Source organism: Artemia franciscana, chromosome 21 (assembly GCF_032884065.1).
Source record: "Artemia franciscana chromosome 21, ASM3288406v1, whole genome shotgun sequence".
Classification (NCBI taxonomy): Eukaryota; Metazoa; Arthropoda; class Branchiopoda; order Anostraca; family Artemiidae; genus Artemia; species Artemia franciscana.
In genome coordinates, this window is record NC_088883.1 from 3,063,969 (window position 1) to 3,078,442 (window position 14,474).

Below are 14,474 nucleotides of genomic sequence, written 5' to 3' on the forward strand. Positions count from 1 at the left end.
AACCCTGCTATAGAAGTTTTAAGGTTTTGTAAATGTTTTTTTCTTTTGTTCCAAAGAGGATTTTATTGGAATGAAACTTTCTACAGACGATTTGCCCCTGAGAGGAGGGAATTTTCATAAAAAGTGGCGAGATTACTGGCATACTTTGAAAAAGATCAAAAATTAAATATAAAAACAAGTAGTTTCAATTGAAATTAATCAGCATCATTAAATCTCAAAGCAAATAGAAATGTTTCTATATATGAAGAGGTTGGCCCCACTTCTCAATGCCTTGCGCTAAAGTATGACTGTTCGTCCTAAGAACTACTTCTGAAGCACAATGGCTGTTTAATTAGAATTGAAGGTGTTTTTAAAAGCGCCAAGAACTTTAGCATGAAGAGCAAGGTATTGTGGGGGGGGGGACAACCCATTCATAAGGGGGATAATTTCTGTTGGTTTAAAGTTTTGATCCTTCTACTTGCTCTCAGATACTTGTTTGTTTTTATATTCAATCTCTATGTAGGACAGAATCAAGCTGATAAAAAAAAATCGATTTTTTGGGCGTATTGTAATCCATGTGTTACCTTAATTATTAAAGGATGAGCCCCAATAGCCAAAAAATATTTAAAAGCCCGAAGGATTAGCTTCATCGACTGATAAAAAAAGTGATAATTAACTGCTTGAGCAGCCACGTTGAACCTTAGGTCATTACGTTTCTCTAGATCAGGCTTCCACTAAATTTAATACCTATATATTTGTCTTTCCTGAGAATGAGTTGGAGAAAGAAGTTTGAAAATATAATGAAGACTTTCAAAATTTTCTCGGAGATTTTTGTCGAAAGATATATCTATTTTACAAAAAAAAACTATCTAACTGTTTTAGATTTTTATTTTTTTCTGAATTTCTAATTCATATTTCATGCAGCATGATGTGCAGCATATTTTATGCAGCCTTCCCTATTTTTGTTATACTTTCTTCACATCCCGTTTTTCAAAAAAATTCAAATTTTTTAATGATAAGTAGAAACGGTTTTGGGTCTGAAAATTTGACATGGCTGATTAAGGAATATACTTCTTGCCATCTCTGTGGACCTTCCATGCTCTTTGTATAGTGAATAACTAGAGTCCTTGCTAGGACGTTGCAAATATTCCTTCTATATGTCGTCCGTTTACACTTTATAAATGTAATGTAGTAATTATCTTCTTTCCTTTTCAGAAAAAGGGAAATTCCTGGCCCTTGATCTAGGCGGAACCAACTTCAGAGTGTTGCTAATTCAACTAGGCGAAACCGCTCCTGAAAAGGAATTTGTATCAAGAGAGTTCCCACTGCCAGATTTGATCAGAACCTCATCGGGCGAAGCCGTAAATTCCACTTTTCATTATGTTAATAGTTAGATCTTTTGTTGCTGTAGTCCCCTTGGAGTGTAAAATAAAAGCGGTACGGATTGTTCTGAGTACCCGGCTGACTGACCGAATTTCAAACAGTAGATTGTATGAAAAATTTGGTTCAATCCCGCTTTTTAGGGCTATAATGAAGGAGGCTGAGATGGCTAGGCCACGCTCTGTGGATGAGGGATGACGGACTACCGAAGATTGTCCTTTTGGCCAACCAGCTGGGGCTACACGGAAAGAAGATCGTCCTCGTCTGGGTTGGGAGGATGTCATAAATAAATATTTAAAGGAAATGGGAAATTCCTGGGAAGGTGTAAAGAGGGAGGCCTTGAATAGATTAGGCTGGAGGAGGAGCGTGCGTAGCTGTGTTGGCCTCAGGCGGCTTGGTGCTGCAGTGAGTTATTAGTAGTAGTAGTAATAGTATTAGTTTAATAGTAAACTGACTTCAATGGCGAGTCTGTAATAAGTAGTTTAATTTTTCTGAAAGGAATTTCAATATATACGTACAAAGTCGGATCTAGAAAAAAAAATGGGGACGGGCCGAATATGATAAGAATGGGTTAAAGATGGGGGATGGGCCAAATGTGATAAGGGTGCCAATAATTGACCGAACTGACAAGTCTATTTTTATAAAAGAATAGACACAAAAGAACTTTTTGTACTTTTTTGTAATTTCCATTTTCTTGTTATTTCTTATTTAATAAACAAAATGTGTAAGAACAATTCAGTTATATTTATAACATCTACTGTTTTTATTTTCTTTTAAAATGAAATTATGGAAAGGGCGTTTCTCCGAATTCTGTAAGCCATTATGTTTTATAAACACATAATTCTTTCTTTATATACGATTAATTTAAAACTATATTATTAAATTATTTGTAGCCAAAAGAAGAATGTCAAAGAAAAGTAAAAAGCCACAGTGTCATGATCGTCCCATAGTTTCATGTTAAGTCTTTGCTGAGTTTATTTTTGCGAGTGATAAGTAATTTTAGTTATATCTTATTTAAAAGAAATCGAACTCCTGGTAAGATACAATATTTGTACCAGGCTACTGAATGCGAAGAATTCTAATTTCTTACAAGTGGGAATAAAAAAAAAAGTATTTTTTAATGGCCAGGAAGACATTTTTTTTTCAGTTTTATTTTTAAGCAAGGAATTTTGATGCTTGAAGATACAAATAGAAAAACAAATTATCACCAGTCTCTCTTTTTTGGATAAAAAACAAGTTCCTATGTACTTCTCCTACACTGAATTTCTTTAAAAGATTAAAAAAAGAAACGATTTCTTCATCTTCACAAAGTCATTCTTTGTGCAACTTAACATGACAAGCAGGGATAAAAATCTAAAAAAAATTAAATACTAAAACCTTTAAAGCATTCTCGTTTCTATTATTTTTTTTTGTGCGTAATCAGGTCCTTACATATGCTTATAGTTATTTTTTGTCTCAAGTGAATATATCTCACAAAAGAAAAAATGGAAACATTTCATTATTGAGCAATTTTTAAAATTCATTATCTGATGATAAAATCTCTTTTGCTTTTTTAGCTTTTTGATCATATTGCGGAATGCCTTGCCTTATTTGTAAAAGAGTTTAAGGTTGACAAAGAAATTATTCCCCTTGGTTTCACCTTCAGCTTTCCCTGCCGGCAAGAAGGCCTAACAAAAGCTAAGCTTGTCCAATGGACAAAAGGATTCACCTGCTCTGAGGTGGAAGGCAGAGATGTTGCTGAGTTACTTCAAAATGCTATTCACAAAAGAAAAGTAAGACTTTATTGATTTTCTACTTTCTTATTTTTTAATTTCTATTCTTGGTTGCTCTTAGCTTTAATTTTTATATTTTCCGTTTCGTTGTTTTACACTAAAAAGCTGTAAAATTGCATAGTCACTTGAAATCATTAAAAAAGGTAATCTGCTTGAAATCAAAACAAAAACGAAATAAAGTCACCTATGAACAATACCTCTTTGTTTTATAACCACGACCTAATTCTCATTGATATAAATCTAACTAATTTCATTCGAGTCCACTATCTAATTCAACCTCTTTGTCTCGCTTTAGGATGTTCACATTAAAATCATGGCAGTCCTAAATGATACTACAGGGACTTTAATGTCTTCTGCGTATAAACAGCCTAACTGCAAGATTGGGCTTATAATTGGTAAGTTTAACTTATTTATTCATAAGGTTAATTAAAATACATTAAAAGACTAAAAATAAACATTCTTTTCTCACTGAACATATCTTAAAATAATGGATATCTGAAAGCATGTAGTTTAATTGTTTGCTTATGTAGCTTAGGGTTTCGAATTTTCGCAAAAATTATTGATGAACAAAATATAATCTGTTATTTGCATAATTCTTTGTTAATTCTAGCTTAGGGTTTTGAATTTTTGCAAAAGCTTTTGATGAACAAATTTGATCTATTGTTTGCACAATTGTTTGCTAATTGTAGCTTAGGGTTTCGAATTTTTGTTAAAACTTCTGATAAACAAGCTTTATTTATTGTTGCACAATTGTTTGTTAATTGTAGCTTAGGGTTTTGAACTTTTGCAAAAGCCTTTGAACAAATTTGATATATTGTTTGCACAATTGTTTGCTAATTGTAGCTTAGGGTTTTGAATTTTCGCCAAAACTTATGATGAACAAATTTGATCTATTGTTTGCTAATTGTAGCTTAAAGTTTTGAGTTTTTGCAAAAAAAACTTTTGATGAACAGATTTTATCTATTGTTTGTACAATTAATTGCTAATTGTAGCTTAGGGTTTCAAATTTTCAAAAGAACTTTTGACGAACAAAATTTATTCTACTCTTGTTTGCTAATTGTAGCTTAGGTTTTCAAATCCTTAGAAAAGTATTGATAAAAAACATTTAATCTACTGTTTCGATAATTGTACACTAATTGTAGCTTAGCGTTTCGAATTTTCAAAAGAGCTTTTGAGTGGACAAAATATATTTTATTGTTTGCAAGATTGTTTGCTAATTATAAATTAGGGCTTCGATTTTTGAAAAATAAACACGGATATTGGGGGAAAAAAAATATTCACTGTGATAAAACCCGTGACTGGGGCGGGTTAAATAAGAATTGTAAACGGAAAAAATATCAAAATTAGGAAAATATTCAATGATGAGAATCATACAAAGTGAACAGAAATAACCTTGAACAGTCATTTCAAATTTGAAACAAATTGAAATAAACATAATAGCGACAAGAAATGTTTAGTGTAGCATAAGCTATGAGTGATGTTTTAATTTTACTGGAGCTTATCTAATAATAAACTTTATTTTTTATAAGGAAGCAGAACAAGTAATTAACTTTTCAGATATCTTTTCAATTGAACACTGTCTCTTAGGACCAAACCTGCATTGCAAATTATTTTTAGTTTTAAAATTCACTAAATTTCAGTTGATTTATTTGATTTATTTATCTTTACATCCTTGATACTTGTTATTGGAACCTGCAATTTTATTTTACAAACTTTAGGTACCGGAACAAATGCATGCTATGTGGAAAAAATTGAGAATATGGAGCTGTTGGACGGTGACTCTGATGATTCCAACCAATGCATAGTTAATACCGAGTGGGGGGCTTTTGGCGATAATGGCTCTTTGGATTTCATCAGGACGGATTTTGATAGGGCCCTAGACTCAGTCACTTCAAACCGCGGAAAGCAATTGTAAGTATCATCAATTATATGCCTCAATAAACTGAAATGAAAATGTGAAATAACTTTAAAAGGGTTGAGAGTAAAAGAAACGGAGAAGAATAAACTGAGAAGAAAATGTGAAATAAATTTAAAGGTGTTGAGAGTAAAAGAAACTGAGAAGAATAAACTGAGAAGAAAATGTGAAATAACTTTAAACGGATTGAGAGTGAGTAAAGATGTGAAAACTGGTTACAGATTTCTGAAAAGGAATATGAAAATGTGTTTTAGACTTTTGCATTTTTTTTTCTTCTCTGTTTTTGCATATACTTTTTGTTTTTGTCCAAAATCCAAGTAATTGATAGCATTAGATTCAATTCTGTTTGCTCTCACATATTTTTTCCCGGTTTAAAGCTAATAAAATCCGTCAAGTTCTGTCTCTGTAATACATTCAAATCCAAAAGTATGAATGCTCTTGCCAACAAGTCATGAAAATAAGAAGAGCGGATATAAAAAATAAACTCGTATTTCAAACATTTAATATTTTAGCTAGGCGAACCTTGACATAATGGCACATTTGTAGTTAAAAGCAAAGAAAATCTGTCTATTTAAGATTAAAAACATGCATACATGTTTACGTATGTAGAATCTCACCACTGCATGTAATGTTACAGTTACAAACAACCTAAAAAATTTGTTTTAGAAGCTGTTTTTTGGTATTTTGATTGGAGAATTCTTATTTAAATTTGAATTCCTAGAATTTAGTAGGGATACGATGCACCGTCAGAACAGCAATATCATCTTAAATATAATAATTAAATATTAAATATATTACATAATTAAATATAATAAATAAATATTAAATATAATAATTAATATAATAATTAAAAAATAATAATTAAATATGTGGAATTCTTATAGTTATGGACATTCTTGATGGTTCTGTAGACATAACTGTAGTTTATAGTTAAGTGCATTTTGATGGCTCTTACACTTGTGTTGGTCGTATAGCCCATTTAATTATGCTTAAATAAACAATTTTATTTCAGGCATTGTTCAATTCGGTAGATTGATTTAACAGATGTGTAGATGGCAATCAAATCTGTGCAAGGTTCTTCTTTTTAATTTAGCAGTATTCTATTAAATGATATTAAACTAAACTCTGTATTTTTGCCATTCATGTATGAGTTATTTCAACTTTGTGGGTCTAATTAAACTGAATAGAATGCGAAATATAGGAAAATAATTGAGTCAAATCAACTTTGTGTGTCTAGTTAAATTGAATAGAATGCGAAATATAAGAAAATAATTGAGTCAATTCAACTTTGTGGGTCTAATTAAATTGAATAGAATGCGAAATATAGGAACATAATTGAGTCAATTCAACTTTGTGTGTCTAGTTAAATTGAATAGAATGCGAAATATAAGAAAATAATTGAGTCAATTCAACTTTGTGGGTCTAATTAAATTGAATAGAATGCGAAATATAGGAACATAATTGAGTCAATTCAACTTTGTGGGTTTAGTTAAATTGAATAGAATGCGAAATATAGAAAAATAATTGAGTCAAATCAACTTTGTGTGTCTAGTTAAATTGAATAGAATGCGAAATATAAGAAAATAATTGAGTCAATTCAACTTTATGGGTCTAATTAAATTGAATAAAATGCGAAATATAGGAACATAATTGAGTCAATTCAACTTTGTGGGTGTAATTAAATTGAATAGAATGCAAAATCTAAGAACATAATTGAGTCAATTCAACTTTGTGGGTTTAGTTAAGTTGAATAGAATCCGAAATATAAGAAGAAAATTAGTGAATTTTGGTTAAATTTGTTTTATGAAGTGTTATCTCAGGACCTGAGTACCTCAAATCTTAGCCATAAAACTCCTTCACTTCGCTAAATTCATGTCTGATTTCGCAGCATATAGTCGCATACTTTACATTCAAAATATATAGTAAGTCTTGCTGTTTTTTCTCGTCTTAACTGAATCTCCGTAAATGGGAATCATAGATAGCATGCCTTGCAGTTGAAAATGTTTTAATAATAATTCAGCTGTAAAATAACATTTCCAATGATATTCATAACTTTTATTTGTCTTATCTGCAGATATGAGAAAATGATATCCGGAAAATATTTGGGTGAAATTGTACGTCGAGTATTGGTATCTCTGGCAAAAGACGGACTGATATTCAAGGACAGTTCTTATAAATGTTTGTTGGAGGCTGACAAATTTAAAACTAAGCTGATCAGCGAAATTGAGAAGAAGCCGGAAAATGATTTTACTGATTGTGAATGTATACTTGAGGAGCTGGGGCTCACAGATTTCACCCATGAAGACTGTGCGAAAGTTAGGTAAGATATCGTGCAATGTATTTTATTGTATGAAGTGTTTATTTTAAGTAATCTAATTTAAGTAATTTGTTTTTAATATTTATTCAATATTTAATTAGATCTTTTTAAAATTCCTTTATTTGATAAATTTGTCCGTTTTAAGGTATAATAAGAATTATTAATTTATTATTTAGTTAGTTTATTTACAAAGAAGATAATCATCCACTTAAAACTATTTATGGGAGGTAATTTTTTAAGAAAGGAGAGTCAAATTGTAAGAATTACAATTTATATTATATTACTTATATTGTATTACTATGTTATATTACTTATATTACATTGCTAATTTTACTTATTAATTCAGTAAGATATATGTAATTTGACTATAATATCTAATCTGTATTTCTTCTTAAACTCAAATGCTTGGTAGTGGGAAAAACATGGACATCTATTCCCTTAAAAACAAAATCACAACTTTACTTAGGCTGTCTTGAACATAGCTTGAAACAAAACATTTTTTAACAAGAGAGTATTTATTCTGAATTAAAAGATTGTTTTTTTAAGATACAAGAAATCACTAGAAACTTCATTTAAGGAAAATAAAATAAATGTAATATATAATAATACAATAAATAACAAAATCAAAAATGTGTAATAAAATAAACAATACAATAAAAATAATAATAAATATAAAAAAATATAATAAATATAAAATAAATATAAATGGGTTAAGGAAACATAATATCAGCAATGTCTTCACCTACCTCATTTTTACATTTTCTTTTTGATAATCATTGCTTTTCTATTAAAAAAAATGACTTCTCCTAATAATTTTTATCTGACAGGTCAGGTGGACAATCTGACTACGGGATCTCATATTCTGGGCTTATCATGGCGTTGCGACTATAGAATTTGCCTCTGGTTAATATTCTTTCTCTGAAATTTAAGTTAAAATTGCAAAATTGTTTCTTCTGAGAATTTGCTATTGATTTTCTTTGTTGGTTCTGTCAAAACGAAATGACTTCCAATTGTGGATTCTGAAAAATCTTAAATCTAAAAAAATTATATAATAAATGTTTCAGAGACATTTCAAATAAAAAAGCGATAAATAAAAGGATTGAAAGGATTTTGATGTGGATTTTATTATTTTTAGTTAGTTCAATGTGTTAAACTTTAATATAATTTTCTTTATCTCCTAAGTTTTGTAGTTTATTTTTGATTTGCGTGTCGGGTAAAATAAAATGGAAAGATTTTGTCCCTCAACTTTTTCACTATTCCTGAATTTGTAAGACATTTGTAGCATCCAATCGCTATACAATCTCGAGTTTCTCTTCGAGCAATAATCTCCGTGTTCAAATTAAATGGTTAGATATTCGATAAAATAGGGCTAGTTTAACTTCAAAAAACATGTTCCAGTATTTTTCTGTTGTTCATATGATATTACCCTTTGTTTCTGGGACTTAAATATGAATCACACGATATGACACCTTGTATAGGATAAGTTTTAATATTAATTGGAAAGAGTATATAACCAACAATGATGTTTTCATGAATCTCTACCTACTTTAAATAAGCTACTTTTCGTTAAGGAGAAAATAACATGTTTTATTGAAAACTTCCCTTATAGCAGTCAAGAAGGATAGAAGTACTTCCACTAAAAATAAGCTACTTTAAAAAAAATTTCACATAAATATACTTTATTTTAAATCATTGTTTGAAAAAAATCTTTGAAGAAAAAAAACGAAGATTCACAGTAGATCTGAATAGAAAGGCTATGTTGCTGAGATAAAAGCTAAAAATGCTGCTCAAATTGAAAATTAGTAGAAACGGTGCTACTGTTCAGGATGTGCAGACAACATCTCCAGTAGGTGTTTAAATCAAAAGTGGGAGGGGTGACTGATGTATGGACAGGGGCCTTGTTTTTCTGATTACTTTTGCGCAAATTTACAGACTATTTTTAATTGCTGACCGCTCCTGAATAACTTAATTCATTGTTTTTGTCTCCTACCTTTTATCAAGGTTTTTCTTCAAATTTCAAATAAGAGCCATATTTTTTTTTCTAATTAGGCGAGTACGGATGATTGCATTATTTCAAAAGTGTATTACTATTATTTTTCTTGAACTTTGTAGTGTATAAAAAGTAATTTTTTCTCTCTTTAGATATATTTGTCAGTTAGTTTCAAGAAGGGTCGCTTTTATGGCTACAGCTGGAGTGGCGACTCTGATCAATAAAATACACAAAAGTGCATTACTAATTATTTTTAATTAATTTACTTAGTTAATTAATTATTTAGTTAATTGATTTAATTAATTAAAAAAAATTAATTTAATAATTAATATTCTAAAGTATATTACTATTATTTTTATTAAGATTTGTAGTGAATAAAAAGTAAATTAATCTCTCTTTAGGTATGTTTGTCAGTCAGCTTTTATGGCTGCAGCTAGAGTTGAGACTCTAATCAATAAAATAAAAGAAAGAATATTACTAATCATTTTTTAAAAATTAATTTACTTAATTAATTAATCAATTTAATTAATTGATTTAGTTAATTTTATTAATTAGTTTACTAATTAATCAATGGTATATTGCTATTATTTTTCTTAAACTTTTGTAATGAATAAAAAGTAAATTTTCTCTCTTTAGATATGTTTGTCAGTTAGTTTCAAGAAGGGCCGCTTTTATGGCTGCAGCTGGAGTGGCGACTCTAATCAATAAGATAAACGAAAAGCACGTGGTTGTAGCTGTTGATGGGACAGTGTACAGACTTCATCCACACTTCCGTCATTTGATGGAACAAAAAATAAAGCAGCTAATAAGGCCTGGCTTGTCTGTAAGTACAACCCCTTGATTTTTTTATTTTTTTTTAAGTGTTAATATTTCATTTTTATTAGCTAAATTCAAACTCTAATTTACTAAATTTTGAGTCCAGAGATCAATGGTTAAAAAATTTAATCAGAATTATTTTTATTGTAAATTAAGATGAAACTGAATATCGTATACGGAAAATTCAGTTTTTTTTTCATTAGAAACAAGTTTTTAATGAGTGTTCTCTATTGTCAAAACTAACTATATTTAAAAAGGAGCGTACAGAAACAGATATTTTAGCCTAAATATATTTTTTTCTGTTTCCTATCATCTTTTTATTCTGAAACACACCTGAATCTTTCTAGGAAAGCATAAGTTTCTTAAGGTTACCAATGAGCCAGGAGTTTTTTTTCCAGAAAAAGGAAGAGTTTTAGTTTATTGAACTGAAGTACCGATAGCATTGTACTTTCAAGAGATTATTGAATCTTTCGAGTAGTCCGAAAGATTCAAAAAGAACTTTTAGACAAAGTTTAATACTTAAAATTGCTTATTGAAAGCAAGAAAAAAAATAACCACAATTATCCTAAGCACAGGTTAGCTGAGAAACAACATTGCATCTGAAAATAAATTCTGCCGACCTCCAATTCTAAGTTTGTTTTCCACTTTTTTTTGTAAATCTTCTTTTCTTATTTTCTGATAAAGTGCCCAACAGATACTTGAGTTTTGCCAGAGACATACAATCAGTCGAAGTTGTATTTTAAGAAAGATCTCTTCGCCATGGGCAGTCGCCGGCATAATACTGGATTAGATTTTTTTATTATTCTTTACTTTTTTATTCAAAAATAGAATATAATATTGAAAATATGCAAAATCCTTTTCTAAAACATATTTTAAATCCTTCTTTTATCCAGTGGTATTGATCCTTCTTTCCTGGTTTCCTCTTCTTTTTTGTTTTCATATTGAGGGGGTGGTGATACTTCATGTAATGGATGGAATCAGACGGCTTATTGTTTTCTTTTCTTACTTCTGAAAAAATATTAAAAATCAATCCTGTTTCTTCTTTCCCCTTTTTTTCTAAGACTCCCTACTTATTTGTATTCTGATTCATCCCTATTTCACTATTATTTCCTTCACTTTACTTCTTATCTATCTTACCTCTTACTCGACATTCCATAGCTTTCCACTTTTCTAGTTCCTCACTTACATAATTTTTTCTCTCCTAGTACATTTTATCTACCTTTGTCGTATAAACATTCTGATTTTTTATAACAATTTCTCCAATCATACGATTCTCCATCTGTTGATTTACCATATAGCAATTTCAAAATTCTTATTCTAGCTACCGACGGTTACAAGAGGCTTCTCCCATTCATTAGGCCTATAACATATAACAATTACAAATTTACAATGCATATACATTTTTGTACTTTTAAATAATTTTAACTACATTTACATAAATGAAAAAATAAAAATATAGCACTATTTTATTTTTATCCATCACATTTCAACACATTATAATCTCACTGGGACTTGCGTTATTGGGTAGCTACAACAATCCTCCCAAAAATTTCCCAAAATTCAAATATTTCACAATCCAGGCGAACTGTATCTTCAATCTCAACATATAAAATAAATTCTACTAATTTTAAATAAATTTCAAACAATCATTAAAAAATGACTTAAAATCTAAGCTCTATAATCTAAAAATTCACACAAAATCCTATACTATTTCTACATTCCCAAAAAATATATTCAATCTTAAACCCCATATAAAAATTCTAATCAAATATCGAAATCTAAATTCAAACACTTCATATAATATTTGAAATATTTAACTTAAAATTTATATTTATTCCATAAATATATAATCCGTCTTCTTGAATTAGATTTTCCAAGCCTAAATTTTTTTTGAAAAGTTGTAATTTTGAAATGTTTGGAAAATGACAATTGCCATGAATATATTCTGAAACATAACTATAATTTCGCTAACTAGATTTTTTACATTTACAGTTTGAACTGATACTCTCTGAAGATGGTAGTGGCAGAGGGGCTGCCCTGGTGGCAGCAGTGGCAGATAGAATGAAAAGAGAAGAAATTTACAGGAATTTACTTAAGAAAGTGTTTTTATAGATTTCTTTTCCTCTGCTGTGACTTTTTTTTCTGTCGATCTGAGTACGAGTACGAAATGCTAAGTATGTTTGTTCATTAAGGAGGCTTTTGCATGTGAACAATAAAGTGCGCTTAACAATTCTTAGTGTTCTGTTCTAAAACAAAATCTTACTTTATAATTTTATTTATTAAATTGTTTATAAATATTATTGTTTTATATATGCATCAAATTTCTTCAGTTTTAAGTCTTCTAAATATCTACGGAAAACTGAAATATACATGCATTTGCTTTACTCAGTTTTAACATTTTCATAGCTAATTTTATCAACTTTGGGTTGCCTTTCTGTGGTAGCATAATATTTTTAGGCATGAATATATAACTTGTCGGAGGTAATAGGCTTGGGACTGTCTGTGCAGGAATTGGACTCTAAGACCTGAAAACCATGATGTAACTAAGATGGACCCAGGATTGCACAAAGCCTCCATTCATACTGGAGGTCCCAGGGACTTCTTGCTGTCCGGTTCTAAGCCGACTTAAGCGCTTCGGTGTAGACTTTAGAATATATATTGATCCCCGTCCTATTCTGGTATCCGGGATCATTGCTTTTACTGAGGCCATAATAATTTCAATGAATTAAAGAGCATGAAAATTGGAACTTGGAATGTTACGACGTTAAAAGATGACTATGGTATCGAAATTTTGACTGACGAATCCAGACGATTCAAACTGAACTTATTAGGAGTTTCAGAAGCTCACATCCCAGGGGTAGGAAGAATGAAATTAGGTGATATAGAATTTGTTTATTCAGGCAGGAAGGATGGGGTACATAGACAGGGAGTAGAGCTCATGATGAATAAGGAAGCTGCTAAGTCTTGCTTAGGCTGGAAAGGTATTAATAATAAAATGCTAATTGCTCACTTTATCACCAAAATGTTCAGGGTATCAGTTATAGTGGTATATACCCTTGTTGAACCGACTGACAGAGATACTTGTGACTCTGATGTATTTTAATACATAATTACAGATATAGGACATAATTACACTTATAGGAGCACAGTTATAGGAGCCTATAATTACAGTTATAGGAGCAAAAAGACTGGGTCCCAGGTGAAAATGTGATGTTTTTACTAGGGGATTTTAACGCCCAGGTCGGTAGAAATAAGGATAGACTGTATCCTAGCCTAGGGAAACTTGGTGTAGGAAGAGAAAACAGCAATGGCTAAGGACTTCTGCAATTTTGTACGTTTAAAAATCTAGTTATAATCAATAACGGTGTTCGTTCACTAAATGGGCCATGATCTTCAATTTACATGGTATTCACAATAATGTGACAGCAAAACTTATTGATTATGTTGTAGTAAACTGAAGACTGGCAGGTTCAATACAAGATACTAGGGTATATAGGAGTGCTATTATTGATGTTAAAGTAAATATAATCAACTAGTATTGTCTAGGGTTAATTCAAAGCTGAAATTTCGGCAGGGGAACTACCTCACGAGAAGTTATGATGTTGGTAGACTCCAGGAAGAGTTAAATCGAAGAACAGTTGAATACTAAACTTGAGAGTTTAAGATTTAACAGCGTGGAAGGTGGTTGAAATAATTTTAGTAAAACAATTTGTGAAGTTACTAATGGTGTCTTAGAGACGAAAGTTAAGACTGTAGCTACGAATATTAGTGAAAAAGCTTTATGTTTAATAAAGACGAAAAGGGGCTTGTACAAGAATTATCTGGTTGATAGAAAGCAAAAGAAATATAAAGAAAGTGAAGAAAGGATTATAATAGAAACTAAGGATGTGTGAATCGGAGACTATGGATACAATTACCGAGGATCTGGAAGATACAGCTAGACAGCATAATAGTAAAATATTGTGCTGGCATGTTAATAAATTGAGAGGAAGTAGTCAATCCTGACTTGTTCCACTTAAAAATAGTAAGGGGGCCACAATTATCGATAAGGAAAGAGTTAATGTGAGATAGGCGGAACATTTAGAGAATGTGCTAAACCAAGATACAGTTGCAGGAAACCTTTCCTGCATCAAGATACCTTTGATGTGAAGGAAGATTTGTATTGGGAGGAAGAATTAGTGACAATACTTAAAAGATTAAAAAATAATATGGCTCCAGATGCGGATAGTGTAATAAATGAGTTTCTTAAATATGGTGGCTCTGAGGCTAGAAAAGATTATGAATTTTGAAAAAGGAGAAGTACCG

General features: G+C 30.4%; 1 protein-coding gene across 5 annotated transcripts in view; it reads left to right on the plus strand.

Moving 5' to 3' along the window:
• LOC136040874 (hexokinase type 2-like) overlaps positions 1-12,455 on the plus strand; it is an 88,533-nt gene extending 76,078 nt beyond the window's left edge. For 4 of the 5 annotated variants that reach the window (XM_065725269.1, XM_065725267.1, XM_065725270.1 and 1 more), the window contains 7 exons: positions 1,195-1,340; positions 2,916-3,131; positions 3,427-3,526; positions 4,850-5,042; positions 7,121-7,366; positions 9,990-10,176; positions 12,162-12,452. In XM_065725269.1, the coding sequence (XP_065581341.1) occupies positions 1,195-1,340; positions 2,916-3,131; positions 3,427-3,526; positions 4,850-5,042; positions 7,121-7,366; positions 9,990-10,176; positions 12,162-12,281 (1,208 nt within the window). In that variant the 3' untranslated portion in view covers positions 12,282-12,452. Of the gene's footprint in view, positions 1-1,194; positions 1,341-2,915; positions 3,132-3,426; positions 3,527-4,849; positions 5,043-7,120; positions 7,367-9,989; positions 10,177-12,161 lie in introns of all 5 variants that reach the window. The other variant, XM_065725266.1, reaches the window with a different exon arrangement.
• Positions 12,456-14,474: the final 2,019 nt, after the last annotated feature.